This window comes from Condylura cristata, unplaced genomic scaffold (assembly GCF_000260355.1).
Source record: "Condylura cristata isolate star-nosed mole 26May11 unplaced genomic scaffold, ConCri1.0 scaffold00006, whole genome shotgun sequence".
Classification (NCBI taxonomy): Eukaryota; Metazoa; Chordata; class Mammalia; order Eulipotyphla; family Talpidae; genus Condylura; species Condylura cristata.
Window position 1 is genome coordinate 28,709,585 of NW_004567107.1, and position 16,817 is coordinate 28,726,401.

Sequence of the window (16,817 nt, forward strand, 5' to 3'; positions counted from 1 at the left end):
TCGAAGAAGCCAGAATGAATTTGCACATAACTGCCAAGTTATTCTGGTCAGAAACAAGAGACCTCAGGGCTGAACCTGGATGCAAAGAATCCTGAGCTGTGAGGAAATCCGAGGAGGACTCTGTGTGGAGGATGAAAGGACAGTGACAAGATGAGCTGAGCCAGGAGTTGCAAATTGCTTTTGCCCCTCACCCCATCCCTGCCCCCAGCTAAATTGGATCCATAATCACTTTTTTTTTTTTGGCTTGGTGTGCTGCCGTGTTTTTAACGACAGAATTTCTTGCAACATTTTTAAACTCCAAGGATTTTATTTCTAAAGCCAGCCCCCTTGAATTTCTGGAAGATTTGGACTTGTTTGATCTGCTCCCCTTCTCGGCAATACTTGACTGACTTGCTCTCCACTCAGCCTCAGCCCCCTCTGCCAGCCCTCTGCCTCCATTAGCTGGCTCTGTGGCCTCTGGGTTTGCCCTCCCTGGAGTGAGGAGGGCACTAAGCAGATGACAACTCTGGTTTGAATATATTGGCTTTCGGCCTCATCCTGTGCTCTTTGAGATGAGTTACTGTGTCTGTCTGTTCCCAGACTGGCTATCCTATACTGCTAACTCCGCTCCCCAGCTCACCACTTCACACCATGTGGCGAACGTGTGCCGTGTGCTGTGTGCCGTGGAGGTGGTGATGGCAGTTGTGAATATTATTGCGTGAGGCCTGTCAATTCCTTGGTTCTTCTCCTTGTGTCTTCGAAAATGCCTCGTCACCCACCTTTGCAATCAGACAGAAATATTTCTGAACCCACAGATTTCTGAACCTCACAGTGTCCTCAGCTTGCTCCAAGAGGCTTGGTGTGACTAGGCCACTCCTCAGAGCTGGGGGTGGAGGAGCTGTGGTGACCCCAGTGGGTGAAGCATGAACAGTCTTCTCCCTACTTCAAAGCTACATCAAATCTTAGGGAGACGCTTTCTCCTTTTGTATTGCAGGTACCTTTTGTACCTGCAAATTAAAAGAGACATTTTCCACGGTCGACTGCTCTGCTCCTTTTCAGATGCTGCCTACCTGGGTGCCTGTATTGTTCAAGGTAAGTGTGGCCATCGCTCCCACCCCCACTGCATTGGAGTGTGTGGCTTGGGCTGTTCAGAGCCTGCTCCATGCTCCTCTGCTCCCATCCTGCCTAAGTCCATGGTTCGAAACTAGATGGAGTTGTGTACTTGGCAACAGAGTCTCTATTCTCCTTCCCCACAAGCCAGCATGGTCCTGGTGGCAGATACATCTATGATGCTCTGAAGACAAAGGGCCCCCCAAGTCCCTGTTGGAGAGCTTAGGGCCTAAAGGCCTGGAACTAGTACAGTTATAAGAAGCTCTGAAAACTTCTCTGGTCTTCTCTGGTTATAAATTCTTGGGTCTGAGCTGCCGGGTGTGGGCCTAGTGGTATGTTGAGGGGAACAACATCAGGTGTCCAGCAATTGTCAGTTCAAGCATTTGCTGTGAAATGTTAAGGCTTGTCACATCATAGATACACACATGTACTCATCTGTGTATATACATGCATGTGTACAGCTGATTCTTCTACTTTTCTCACCATGGCGGGGAGCTCAGGGTCTCATAGCTCCTGAACTTTCCCATTCCTCAGTTATTTCACCACGCAAATTATTTAAGCTCTTTATGCTTTAGTTTCCTCACATTTTAAATGGGGTGGCCACATCCTTCACAGCTGTGTGAAGAGTTCATGCGATTTATTTTTAGGACTGAACAAGTCCCAGAGGGTGGGGTGGTGGGATGCAGCAGGCACCGTGACCCAAGCTTGGCTTCTGGATGTTTCACTTTGTGAGAAGTTGAGGGAAGGAGGTGTCCAGGGCCTGAGGCAGCACACTGCCGTGGGGAGGGCCCAGTGCTGGGTGAAGATGACACAGGTGTTCAGTCCCCTGGGCCAATCAGCAGGCAGCTGGCTGCAGGGCCTATTTGGAGGGACGCAGGTGATAGCAGCCATTTGTGAGTGCTAATGACATGTTTGTGAGAGAAGAGAGGATAAGGAGGTGAGGGGAGGAGGTGTGTGGGGAGGTGGGGCTGGGCTGGGAGAGTAAGATTACAAAGTGAACTTGTTAGCCTTATGAAGAGTCTTAGAACAATGAATGATGAAGGGGCTCATGATGGATTAGAAGTGGCCATAGGCTCACAAACACTCTCGTCTTTCACAACTCTTAAGTTTCATACAGTCTTGGAGACCATCATTCTCCGGGGGTTTTCCCACCATTTTTGTGGGACACTTTCCCCTTCTGCTGGGAGTTCCATAGTGCTGGGTAGTTGACTTGGCAGAGGCATTAACGCTCTTGGGTAGAGTCAGGTTTAAAGTAGTCAGAGTCTGATGGCAAGTAGTACAGTATCTGCCTTGGAGTCAAGTATGTACTCCCAAAGTCAGCCTCCCTTTCATCAGAGCTAGGGAGTATCAGAGCCTTATAACTCTCTCGCTTCCTGTGAAAACTGCAGATCCCGAGATGGGGTGTACTGTACTGTGAGGATAAGTGAATTGACATGAATCGAAGCAACAGGCTGTCATATGAAGATGTGCGAATGCATTCAGGCATTAGTGAATTATGGGCACCCTCCAGGGATAGTAATGGAAACCTCATCCTATTTATGTTCACAATAAAGCCCCAAAGCCTCCATCCAGATGATCAGGGCCCTCGTTTATCTCTTGCTGCTATTATCCCTGGCCATTCACAGATCCTGTGGAGTAAGTGAACTTAGAAACAGACAGGTAGAACACATAAAGACCTTTTGGCTCTAAAATGCAGTGCTGTCCATGAACCATTGTAGCTCACCCAGTAAAAGCTGGATTCCTTAAGGTTGATGCTTCAGTGATAATTCAGAGGCCCTAGCGCTCATTTACAAATGCAGATAAAATCTGCTGTCAGAACTGCTTAGTCTTCCAGAGAGTAACAGGAAATATGCAGAAAAAGATTAGAAAGTGAAAGGCCATGTGACTTTTAATTAACATCTTGTTTGCTAATGCTCTTTGAAGGAGCATATATTAAACTTCAGTGTATTCAGAGTATAAACAAAATAGGCAATCAGCTGGAATACAGAAAACACCTGGAATACAATGGGCATATTCAATGTATGCCGTGCATTTTTTTTTTCCATGATACAATTTGTAGGACAAAAACACACAAAACCCTAGAATCTATTTAAATCCTTTGTGGGTAAAAAGATCTTTCTTGTTTCTTCTGCAAAACAGAAACATGACAGGATTTCTGTAATCATCTCCTCTTCCTAATATGTTTAGCCCTTGTGGATCGGTGACTCTTAGATATTCAAAACTCAGTTCAGATGTCACTTCCTCCATGAAATGCTTCATAGCTCCTAAAATAGACTTTCCCTGCACGTAATTCATTTTCATGCCCATGGTCTTTTAAGCACTTAAATTTGAACTGTTTGTTACTATGTGTCCCCTGCTATGTGGAATCTAAGTTCCATGAAGCCTTCTTCACAGCATAACTTCCAATGTATTGTGTGTCATTTGTCACAACTTTACCCTTGAAATCGTGTCAGAGAAAACTACAAGGCACGTACCCAACTCCTCTGATATGAAGTGTGTGCAGTAGAAGTACTTAATCCACCATCAGCCACCATTTGCTTCAGGTGAAGTCAGAATTAAAGACAAACTTTAAGGGAAAAGAGATAGAGCATTGGGTAAGGGAGGATTGACATTTACTTTCTCAGCAACCTGTGTAGTTTCCATGACATTTCTTCTTAATCTTCTGGTCTTCGCCAGGCTACTTGTTTGCAGTGTTCAGCAGTACATGTCCATTATACCTCACAAGGTTCCCTGGCAAGAGAAGAACCTCCCTTCGCACAGCTGACATTTACAATTGAAGACATTTAGGTCTCGTGTTGGTCTTCCTTCCTGTGGACCAGTTATTGCACCCCTATGGTTTACCTTTCGCTTCCACCAGTAAGGAATGCCTATGTTGTCTCCTTATTCACTCAGAGTTTTTCTAGAATATACACCCTGAAGTGTGATTGTGGAATCATCATAGTTGACTGAGTACTCCTAGTGTACATGATTCTTTTGTAGAAGAACTACACACCTTTACAATCCATTTCCTCATCTGTCTTACAACACACACACTCATCTATCTTCCTAATTAACAGGTGCACAGTCTTCTAGAGCTCGTCTTTTTTGTTGGCATAACTCTGACTAGTGATAAGTTTGAGCATCTCTCCATACACCAGCCCTTTGGGTTTGCCCTTCTGTGACGTGCCTGTTCATATCCTTTGACCATTTTCTCATTGATTTATGGGGATTTTTCACTTATTCTAGATACGAGCCTAAGCCACTTTAGATGTTTCAAGTGTTTTCTCAACTTGTCCTCTATTACTTTGATGATGTTGTCCTTTAGTAAAAAGAAATGCTTTAATTTGTTGGGTTTAAATTCCTCAATCTTTTCCCCTAGGGTTGATGGTATTATCTTGGTTCTCTTCAAAAGTTCCCTCCCTCACCCCCAACGTGGTATACATTTTGGGTCATTTTAAGAGCTCTGTAATTTGACTCTTATTAGGAAGCTTTAAAGAGCTTTGCTTTCCTCCCAGTTTTTTCCTTCCACAGTCATTAGATGATTCAACAGTGAAAGGACAGTGGATACAAATTACAGTGTTGTATACAATTCTGCAGATGTGCTCAAGGTACTCTGACTTCTCTCTACCTTAAAATCATTTTGGTGGATCAGGTTTTCTCATACAATTTCCCTGCGGTTGATATTCTACTCTCCTGCACTGGGTCCCCACTTTCTGCCTGAGTATTTGCCCCTGCTGGCTTGTTCCCTTGGCAGGCTTGTGAAATCCTTAGAAAGATATTCCACTGCCCAACTATCACTGCTGCTGCTCCAGGCTGTGTTTCAAGCACATCCTGAGTCCATCGTCTCCTAGACCCTCCAGATGCTCAGATGCGCAGACATTTCTTGATAGATACACTGAAACACCCTCTGAAGGTGGCTGTTCTGTGTTAGAATCCAGCAACCATCTTAACCTGGTATTCTAGGCCATGCTAAGGTACACACTCTAATTTGAAGAGCAATCCATTTATTTTTAAATCTTCTTGGGCCTTCATGTTGTGATTTTCAATGAATGAACCACACTTCTATAAATCTCAGGGCAGGCAGCTCCAGCCAGGGAGTTCCTAGACTCAGAGAAAATTAGCAGTGAAAAGAAACTTGAGGAACATCCGGTCGTTTCCTACTAGATATGGTACCACCTCCTCTCCTGGGGAACATTCCAGATTATTAGGGGGATTTTTGGTTTTCACATCGATTGTATATGCCACTATTACTACCTGAAGGCAGGGGCCTAAGTGTCCTAACTTGCCTTGGGAGGTCTGAAAAACAATAAAGAATTGTTTTGCCCTTCCAGGACCATCTGCCAGTAGTACCCAATTGAGAAATAATGACTTGACTTCCTTTATTGTACGGATGAAGAAAACAAGACTCAATTCTCTTGGGCTAGAGCCCAATTGCACACAACTAGATCTGAGCTAGAATCTGAGTTTATATTGCTTGGTGAGCTTATTCCAAGCTCTGCTTTTGGCAGGGGGTTGGGGAGGTAGAAGCCAGTTCATGTGACTCCTGCTCTTTGTTTTTTGTTTGTTTGTTTTTAAATCTTTCTCTTTTTTTAATTGGATACAGCTGAACTTGGTGATTACGATCCCGATGAGCAACCTGAGAATTACATCAGTGAGTTCGAGATTTTTCCAAAACAGTCACAGAAGTTGGAAAGAAAAATAGTGGAAATCCATAAAAACGAACTCAGGTAATAGGGATAGACATTTGTAAGAACGATAGAGGTGAGAATGTATTCTTATTGCAAGGCGTGTGGACATAATGTAAAGTGAGAATATTTGTAATGTTCGGGGAGACTGTTTCAGACAGCAGAGCAATATTTCTGGCTACTGTCAAAGTCCTCCTCCCACAGCAGTCTCAGGGCTGCTGCTTATAACCGTCAATAGTTATCACAGTCATATATTTTCTCATGGGTTTTAACCACCCTGAGATTCTGAATGTGAAATCTAGAGTAAACATGTAAGCCTTACTAGTCTGAATTTTGCATGACTGCTCCTCCTGACACAATTGCTAGAAACTTTAAATCTAAGTAAAGCTCACTGGCAAGGTTTCCTATGTGCTTTCAAGATGACAGATTGAGCGTCCGTGGTGCTCCAGGAAGTTCTTAACTGCAGAGTAGTAGCGGTAGGTAGAAGCAGCAAGACTGCACACCATATTCACGGTGTAGTAAACACTCTTGGAATTAACTTGCATGTAATGACTCATTTAACCTTTGATGATCTAGCAGACTGGGTGCCATGGTTATTCCTGTTTTACATAGGAGAAAACTGAGGCACAGAGAAATTAAGCATCTTACCCAAGATCATGGAGCTAGCAGGTGGGAGAGCCAGGATTTGAATCCAGGCAGCCTGGTGCCAAACTTGAACACTGGGGCACTTCTACTATGTATAGGTTAAAAGGAACGGAGTGTGCATGCATAGGAATCATCCCACTTTGAAAATCAGACAACTTATCTAGCCTGTAACAGAAACATTCAATTCAGTGGGTACCCATTGAAGAACAACAAGAGCTGAGATGCTTCTGGGCCTCTGGGAATTATTGTAAGCAAATATTGTCACTGGATTATGAATTCTGATACAATAAATAATTATCCCTGGCGAGGCAGTGCTCCAGCACCCCCTTCTGGTGAGACTGAGAAGTGTGTGCATGAGGGCATTAAAGCTTGCAGCGTATTTCAGCTTAGAAAAGATGTGGCCTTTGTTCTTGCTGATGAAGATTAGACATCAAAAAATTGTACCGATCTCAAATTACCATTGACTGGAGTAATTTTACACTGTTGTCTTCTAATGAAAAGCTTTGCTGAAATTATATGACACTGCCTACTGTTTTTACATTTTAGGGGCATGCTAGAGATTAAAAATTATAAAGACACAAAGTTCCAGTATTTTGGTTGAGGGGTTTGTGGACCTGGAACCTCTGGGAAGCACAGGGTGAGACATTTAAGATGAAGGACTCACATTCACTATGTGGGTTGGTAGGAGACAGGGATTGAAAGGTCTGCTGTGGTCAGAATTTGTAGGGCCTGAGATGCTTGGAATATTTGAGACATGTTTATTGAGTACTTACTGGGTGCCAAAACACTATGTCTTCTTCTAGTCAGTCCTACCAGACTCTACAAGGTAGGTGGTATTGTTCTGAGTCCCAGGTGAAAAGAGTACAGCCAGGCATGGCTAAAGGACATGTCCTGTTAGTGGCACAATCATGACTTGAACCTGGTTCTTATTGACATAGATGCCCAGGTTCTCATCTACTCTGTTGAGCGGTCATGAGGCATCCAGAGTCATGTTGATGTTCCATAGTGGCACCAGATGATAGAGACAGTGGGCTGGAGGGCCAGCTAGTTATTTCTGCTGCCCAGGCAAGAGATGCTATGGACCTGGAAAAGAATAGGAAGTGAGCAAATGGAAGGAGAGAGACATGGCAGCAAGACTTGGTAACCCATTGGGTTTTATGAATGAGTGAACTGAAGAATATTCCAGATTGTTACTTATAATTAAAAAGCTATAGAATGGACTTTGTGCTAACACCTGAATTTGTTGGTAACTACAAAAGTGGTCATCTGCACTCAGGGGTGTTATCCATCAGCCATGGTTCAGTTCTCAGAAATCAGCTTCACAGCTTGCCCAAAGCTGCTGTTTTGTGGCATTACATGTATGTCACATCTAGACAGTTTTAGGAAGAATGTCTAAAAGGTGAAACAGCCAGAAATTATGTCACATTGTAAGGAGAGTTTCAGGGGGTGTTTTTCTGTGTGTTTTTGCTCAACCGTAAGTCACCGTATGTTTTGTTCAGAGCAGCAGAGAGATTTTAGATTTGGATGAGAACATTAAGAAAAGAAGCTGACAGTATGAGGAAGGGAAGGGTCCCCTGGAATTGTCTGGAAATCTGTTGTGGAGACTGAGGTTGCTCTGGCAAGCCAGTGAGCCCTTGGTTAACAAGTGACAGGGTTGGTCTTATGTGTGGGAGCTGGACCTTTGCTCTGTCCACTGAATGATGTCAGAGAGGCGTTTGTTGATGGGAGAGACTTACCAGAGGCTGCACCAATGTGCGACCACCCTACCACCCATGTTGCACCACCCATCACCTTCCCCCACAGCAAAGGCGATGTGCCACCACTGAGCCATTGTGACAAAAACTTCCTGAGAGGACTCCAGCTGGCCTTTGTTGAGATCTGAGTGGCCCTCCTCCAATATCCTACTTCCTCCCTGCTTTCTGAACTCATTGAGAAAGAAAACAAAATAGACAGCTGAAGAGACACTCAAACATTAGTAGAAATGATGGCAGTGATTTACAGTGGAATAAACATTTTTACCTGTGGGGGTTCACAACTTCCTCCAGCTTTTTCACTTGATTATAATAATCACTCTCCTTCTGGGTTCCCAAGGAAAGGACAAAAGCTGTGATTATTGGGAGATTAATCAGGGAGGAAGAAAATCCTCCCGCCCCAGGAGACTACACATTGTTGATAGACAGGTGTGTCTAGAGGGAAGAAACAGAGGGATTTCTTGGAATACTAGATGCTGCAAATAGATGAGATTTAATCAGAATTTCCATGGACTAAGCTCTTAGATTCCTTTAGAATGCTTAAGATATGTCTGAGTAAAGACTGAAATTCATGCCTAGGTTAACTCTGCTTCCTCAAATGTACCCCATCTTTGAACTGGGGAGTGGTTAGGGGCAAGTCACAGTTTATAAATAACAGTATTGATTCTCTCTCTGAGTCACAGTTACACTAGATTTTGCTATGGAAACAACCCCAAGACTCAGTAGCTTAGGATAATAAAGACCTATCTCTTGATTTGCCATGTGTTTACCAAGGTCAGCTGGGAGGTGAACTCTGTTCACTGTAGTCCCTCATGGCAGTTACATGGTTGAATGACAGTTAAGGCGATGGAAAAAGAGAATACTGGAACAGCTGTCATCCAGCTCCAATGGATTTATAATTTGCCAGTTAATTTTGTCTTCCTCCCCCTACCCCCGAGCCCTTGTTTGGTCCCCTATACTCCTTGGATAAGTGAAACTTTCCTTCTGGCTTATTTCCCTGAGCATAATCCCTTCCAGCTCCATCCATGTAGCTGCAGATGGCGTGAGTTTATCTTTTATGATTGCTGAAGATGGTTCACAGGTGACGTGATGGTGGGAGTTTTAGGAGGACTACACCCGAGGGGGGGAAATCAAATACTGTACAAAAATGAACAATGATGTAACATACATACATACACACACAGCGCTCCCCCCCCTCAAAGAAATAAAAACAGCTCCAATGGCTTTCAGTCTCATTGACTAGTAGAGGTTTTGGTTTATAAAATGCTTTATTTTTCAGAGCACTTTAAGATTTACAGCAAAATTGAGCTGTAGTTGGAATATACAGAAATTTCCCCTCTACTCTCTGCTGCAGCACGTACATAGCCTTCCTCTTTACTCACACTTGCTATACTTGGTGCCACACTGATACTTCAGTGTCACCCACAGAGCATATATCTTGATGTTCATTCTTGATGTTGGGTGGTGGTGGTGGGGTCTATGGGTTGTAACAGTGTTAGAATGACATATTCACTATTATATTATCCTATAGAATATGCTCTCGCTGCCTTAAACATTCTTTGCACTTTGTTTATTCACCTTTTCCTCCCTCTGGACCCTGACAATCACTGATCTTTTTATCGCCTCTATATTTTTGCCTTTCCTAGAATGTTTTATGGTTGTGACCACACCTGTAGGCTGCTTTCACTTAGTGACATGCATTGAAGATTTCTCCATGTCTTTTCACTCATAGCTCTTTTTATTGCTGAATAATTTCGTTGCATGTTCCACATTTTATCCATTCACCAACTGAAGGACATCTTGGTTTCTTGAATGTTCTGGTGATTATGAATAAGCATCTCTGTGGACATAAATTTTTTTATTCTGGATAAATATTGAGGTGCATGATTGCTGAATCCTATGTTATGAGTATAGTTAATTTTGTAAGAAACTACCAAACTATCTTACAAAGAGACTTCATCATTTTGCTTTCTCACCAAACATGAGTGTTTTATGATTTCTTGTCTCATATTTTTGCAGCATTTGACATGGTCAATGTTCTAGATCTTTGGTCCTTTTAAAGATCTTGTAAGTAGAGGATGTGGAGATGTTTGATTCACATTATTGAACAGTTGTCAGCGTCAAAGCCTATTGAGACAGATTCTTCCAGTTCAGGAATAGTTAATGATTGTTTTGATCTTCTAGGCTATATGGTTTCTACTGCAGCCATTCAACTCTGCTTTTGTAGGGCAGAAGATTTTGTAGAGCAGGTAGTGGGCCAAGTTTGACCCACACATTCTAGTTTACTGATTTTTCTTCTAACCATGTGGAGCAGCAGGTTTGGAATCAAGTTCTGCATTCACTCTCTACTTTCAGAAATAAGTTTAACAAAATGAGAATCCTATTTGTTTCTAAAATTATGTGTAAAGTAGAATTGCTTACAACTTACAGATTTCATTTAAATTTGTCCCACTGAGAGGAGGTCTTAGTTCCCAATAGAACTCTCAAGCATTTGAGTGGTTAGCAAACGCTAACTTATATTGCCACTCTGTGCAGCAAAAATTAACTTAATTTGCACAGGGAATTCTGCTTTTTAGTAGGCCACTAGATTGGTCGTCCACCCATGAGTTTAAAGTTCTGGAGCTCAGAAACCCAAGTGGATCTGGTGGAGATGAGGCCACCCTCTTCCCTGCAAACTGTGCTCCAAACACAGTTACTGGGAAGATCCATATACATGGCACAATGTGTGCTCATAATTTGCATTCAGACTTGGAATTGTGTACATCTTTGTATTCTATGTGATGATATGTAGAGGACCAAGGTGAGTGTTCCTCTTTGTCAAAATGTATCTTAGGCAGACAGAGGGACATATACTTATGTAAATACATAATTACTGACTTTACCAGATTCATTAGAAAAGCCTATCTTTAGAGAACTATGAGCTCTTAAAAAAGAATTCAACGCATTCTTTGTTTTTAGAGAAATTTGCCTCTAAGGTCTCATCAGAAACAGTGTCAATCTTAGCAAACATTTCCTGGGGCAAAATTTAAAGGATGGAAAATCATTTATTTTCTATTACATAACAGGATTTTGCCAGAAACAAATGACCGACAGGAGGTTAAACCATTTCTATTGAATTGATCTCAGTCTCTTCCTGAACAATTGATTATTCAGTGGCTTCTTCCTTAGGGAGTGAAGGGGACTCAGGAGTTTCTGTTGTCGTTACTTGTCCCTGCTCCCTTCTCAATTAGAGTTGAGCCCTCTTCTTCCCTGGAATATTTCCAGTTAGCCTTTCTTTGTGTCTGACTTTTTAGACTCTTTTTGTTGTTGTTGCTTAAAATAACTTCTTATAATTGTAAAAATAATATAGTGTGGTATTGGGAGAATTAGAAAATCTCAAAAAAAAAAAAAATAGAGACAAGACCTACATAAAACCTCACGATCAAGCTAACTTTCCTATTCTTTTGACAATATATCATTTCATCTTTTTTTTTCTGTACATGTTAAATACATAATTTAACAAAATGAGGATCATGTGGATGCCGTTTACTACTTTTATTTGAATATTATTTAATTCTTTTAAAGCTTAAGCCCCAGAGACCTACAGTGAAACCCAAAGCCAATGATATGGATTTGAGGACTTTTATTTTAAAGAAGGAACTTCACTTTGCTGTACATATCTTGGTGTGCTGCCTTATATTTCTTCAATGTCAGATTTCTGGTTTCAGTCATATGCAAGGTTAGCGAGGGAACTATTGCTATTCTGCGAGTAAGGAGAGAGCGTAGCCTGATCCAGGCACTTGTCTATTTGGTATCTGTTACCTGTTTAATCTTTATCTAGGTGGTATTATTTTAATTTCATTTTATGGATCGAAGAGACACAGCTCTATTCCTATTGCCCTCTATTCCTGTCTTCTGTTCCTAGATCAGGGTTCAGCAAACCCTGTACAGGGCCTGACAGTGAAGCATTTAGGCTTTTGCGGAACATGTGTTTTCTGGTGCAGACACTCACTTTGCCGCTGTGACATAGCATGTAGCAAGTGTGCAAACAAATGTGCACGACCGTGACCCAATTAAACACTATAGACACTGTTATATAGTTTTCATTTGATTGCTTTAAATGATTAAAAAGTGTTAAAAACCATTCTTTGTTGCCCCTTTGCTCTGATGTGGGGGGCACTGGGCTGTGTTGGCTTGGGTCCTGGTTTACTCTCAGTCTGCTCATCACTGAGAGGGGTACTTAGTGATCCATAGGATAGCTCAGTTTTGTTTAATTCCTGGCCTGGGGAGTGAGATGAATGTACATACAAGAAGGGGTGGAAAACACATCCAGTATCTGGGTTCAGTAGTTATCTTTAAACTAAACCCTAACTTTTTTTTTCCATCTGCTGCATCCTACCCTCTCCTACAACCTCTGGAGGTCACTGCGATAAGACTGATGAGATACAAAGTTGAACATCCAGCTAAGAATCACCAAGCCTTTATAGAAACATATGGTGACAGATGGTAACTAGAATCATTGGTGATCATTTCACAATGCATACAAGTACTGAATCATTATTTTGTATTCCTGAAGCCAATATAACCTTATGTGTCAATTATTTCTCCATGAAAAAATTAAAAAACCTACAAACCACAAAACAAAGCTTAGAAATAATGGCCAGTGCAGTAATAATGCTCTTCCAGAGCATCCAGGTCTGATCTCTTGTGCTATTTCTCACTAGAAGGCAGTTGGGGCCCTCTCTGGTGGCACAGCGGGTTAAAGCACAGCACTGAGAAGCTAAAGCCACTTCAACAAGAGTTAGATCCCTGCCCCAGGAGGTGACCACACGGCGGCAGATCTCTTCTGACCTGCCCACTGCTCCCCTCAGCAGTGTGCTTCATTGAGCTGCCTGTTCTGCTCCTCACTCTGTCTCTGGTGAATCCACTCACCACCCCTGCACCTCTGGTCTGTATCCCAGTTCTGTAGGCATAAATAAATAAATCTTAAAAAAAAAAAAAGCGGTTGGGCTCTTGGAGAAACAGTTTTTTTCAAGACCTAGGCAAAAAATATTCAAGGAAGTCATACAAAGTCTTACAAAGAGAACTATGAAGCTAGTATGAAGAGGTTTTCACTGGCCAAAAATTTGAACAATAAATTGAAATACAGTATATTTGTTTATATTTACAAATTTATTTTAAAAAGAGAACTCTTGGCTACCTATTAAAAACGATCACTTTCTGGATAAAAATAAGATATTTAAGAATCTATTAGCAAGCTATGGAGAGAAAAAAATCTTATATTTTGAGAAAAGTTAAAGAAAAGTCCCTTTCCCCACAGCATCAAGAAAATTGGTAACTCTCTTGGTTTTGCTGTTAATTTATCAGAAAGAGAAACAATGACAATGACTGTGGTTTGAAAAAAAAAAAGAATCAAATCACTAGGGACAGGAATTATTGGATTGAAAGAGTCCTCACAGTGCTGGTCAGGATTAATAAATAAGGATGCTCCATAAAAACAGGAAATTTGAGAACACTGAAACTAAAGAGGAAATCTGAAAAGGCTTAGGGAGACCTTATTTTCCTAAAGCAGGTATTTGAGCTAATTCCTCAGCAGTCTTTTCTGTAAGGGATGGATTTAAAATTTTCTACTAAAAGAAAAAGTAGCTTATGTTGCTACCTCCCTCCTCCAATTCTATGGATAATTGGAAAAGTATTAGAAAATGCCATTTTTGGTGCAGAAGCCTTGAGGTTTCTCTGGAGGTAAGAAACAGTGAATCCAGGGAAACACATAAAAAGGCTGGGAGTGGTTTTAGGTGCCTTGGGCTGCAGATACAGGAGCGGCCATGATGGTTGTGGGTAAGAACATCTGTGGCTGGGGGCTGTGGGTGGCACTTTACCTCTTCTAGTTCCTTTGCATTAGGTCATAGGCAACAGCAGGCTTGCTGGAGGCTTACAGTGTGTGGCAAGGGGAACTGAAAGCTGAGCCTGGAGAGTTACTGGCTCTTCCCACAAGGTGAATCCCCTCCCACCACTACCCATCTCTACAATCTTTGTAGGCCATTGTGTTAGAAAGATGAGTATCTAGGGCCAAGATTCACCAAACCTGTCAAGAAATGCAAACTCAATAAATAAAACTGATGCAGCAAACCAAAGGACTTTCTCCAGTGATAAGGTATTAATGGAGCAGAGGATTAGACTTTAAAAGAATTGAAGCAAATCTCCTCAGAGGAACAGGAGGAATTTATTTCATAAAATAAAATCAGGCAACTTCTTTAAGGCTATATAATCATTACCTTGGAAACTGAGTACTGACTGATATTTAAAAAAAATCAAATGAGATGAGAAACAGAATGTGTGCAGAAAAACAAACTGGAAGTTTGAAATAAAAAGAATGAAGACTATGGTATGTGTGGTTAGTGATTAAAAGCTGGAAACAAAGGTTAAAAGACACGGAGGATAGAGCTAGGTATTTCAAAGTCCCATTACTAAGGTCTTAAAGAAGAGAAGAGTGAAATGGAGGGAATGAGAGAGGTGGGAAGGGAAGAAAAGATGAAGAAATGGAGGAAAGATGTGAATTGTTGGATTAAAAGTTTTCTCAGTGCTTCTCATGAATAAAATGCTCCTCAGACATGTCAGAGTAAAATTTCAGTACATTCAGGGTAAAAAGACGATCTCAAAAGTCTTTAGAGAGAAGGCGGGTAGAGTGCTGTTTTTTGATTGTAGGGTGTGGTGATTCTTGGCTATCTTAAGGGAAATACCCATCTTTGAGGAGAAGCTGTCAGGGAAACAGATTTTAATATTGCAATACAGTTTTATGCATTGAAAGTAAAAAAATCAATTCCTGTTGCTTCCTTAGCAAACTTCTCTGGGCTGTTAGGGTTATATATTTATCTCTGGGGAATGGCTCAGTTTTCCAAGATACCTGTGGAATACTAATGTTTGTTGAAGTGGGGTCTTCGAAATGCCTCACAGATCCTGGTTTGGAAAGTAGCCCCAAAAAGGCTTTTCACAGTTATCTATATTTGTAGCTCTTTCACCCTCCTGAGGCCAAGAACTTGTTTACCACCCTCAAGGACGGTGCTAGGACTAATGACTGAGATTTCCTTTCAAATCCCAGGGCTTTCCAGTGGAATCGCTGACAGATCTTACCCAGATGACTCTGTTTGTGCTTGTTGATGGGGTAACAGGTTGTCCACTTTCTTCCCTGAACAAGAAGAAATGCCTTTTCACTATAGATAACAATTTTAAAATAAGAAGGAAAGAACTGATGCTGAATATTATTTCCTATTAAGAATGAATTTGCAAGGGCCTGCGTATTGGTAACTTGATAACCTTGATTAACAGTGCAGGTCACTGGAGTCCTCAGAGTACATGTGGGTTTATTATGGAACAATTAGCCAAAGAACACAAGGTCAGATATCTCAGCAAAGGGCTTCTTGTGGTGAGAAATAATGATCAGTCTCACCAATTGCTGTTTAGTAGGTGCTCACATTTTACTGAATGAAGGGATGCCCTATTTCTATCATTTTCCATATTAATACCCCAAACCTTCCTTTTGTGATTTTAGAGGCCAGAGTCCACCGGTTGCTGAATTTAATCTACTTCTGAAAGCTCACACTTTGGAAACCTATGGGGTGGATCCTCACCCATGCAAGGTAACTGCCCCTTATAGTAGGTTGACAGCCCACTCCTAGGTCATTTCCACACCTGACCCACTGCCCCTAATGGGAAGAGACAGAGGTAGGCTTCAATCAAATGCTTCAGTTGATTAGATCCATCGGAGTATTCCAGTTACTTGTTAATTGCTATGTGGTAGCCACTTTTCCTAAACAAACATACATTAAATGGGTGGTTTAATGACAAAGTTACAGGATCCTAAGAGATTTATTTTCAAGGCCATTGCCAGCAAGAAGGCAGCCTTAAAAGAAGGAAAAGTGGAAGAAAAAGGAGAGATTTGAAATTGTATTTTTATATTAGGAGTATTTGTTGTTTTCTTTTAAGGTTCCCCCTGCTTTTCAAAGTAGAACATTCCTCTTTGATTTGGTAGGTTATTTTGGGGGGTCTGGCAATGCTATTACCACTAATTTAAATGGAAACATTTTTTGAGCATTCCTCTCAAAATAACCTACTCAATCATTCCCAAAAGAAAGTTCTCCTTGTTGATGGGGTGGGTGGGAATGTTTACTCCTTTGACAGTATTTCTCTCAAGCACGAACACAGACAAGTATGTCAGTATCACCTGGCCCCAGCACTGAGCTACTGAATCAAACTTACTGGGGGTGCATCTGGGGAGGCTGCCTGTTGAAAAAGCTCCCAAAGTGATTCTCACGTACGCATTTTCCAACAACGTACTATGAAGGCAGCATTCTCCTTTCCATATCCTACCTTGAGTAGCAATAGACACCACCCTGAATCCTCCACGAAGCATTTGTATCAGGCAAGGTGTTAAAGGTAAGTTACTGAGTCACACTGGACTGTCTTTCCCCAGATGCATTCAGCTGGTAGGATTTGGTAAAGTTCTAGTCTTAGAGTTCTCAGCTCAGGTGGCTCCCGCGAAGCTTCTTGAAGCTTCACTGACTCCTGGGTCCAACTTGTCAGCATCCGTGGGGATGGAGACCAGGCTCCCAGAGGACCCCAGTATGCAGGCACAGCAGAGCACCTGAAGTCCTGGAGTCGTGGGGATGTGCCTCTTGCTCTGCTCACTCAG

At 41.9% G+C, this 16,817-nt stretch overlaps 1 protein-coding gene across 4 annotated transcripts in view; it reads left to right on the top strand.

Moving 5' to 3' along the window:
• The window catches only part of FRMD3 (FERM domain containing 3), a 228,837-nt gene that overhangs the window by 151,972 nt on the left and 60,048 nt on the right, over positions 1-16,817 (top strand). For all 4 annotated transcript variants that reach the window (XM_004677541.2, XM_004677542.2, XM_012721457.1 and 1 more), the window contains 3 exons: positions 974-1,071; positions 5,672-5,795; positions 15,678-15,765. In XM_004677541.2, coding sequence (XP_004677598.1) covers positions 974-1,071; positions 5,672-5,795; positions 15,678-15,765 — 310 coding nt within the window. The remainder of the gene's footprint in view (positions 1-973; positions 1,072-5,671; positions 5,796-15,677; positions 15,766-16,817) is intronic.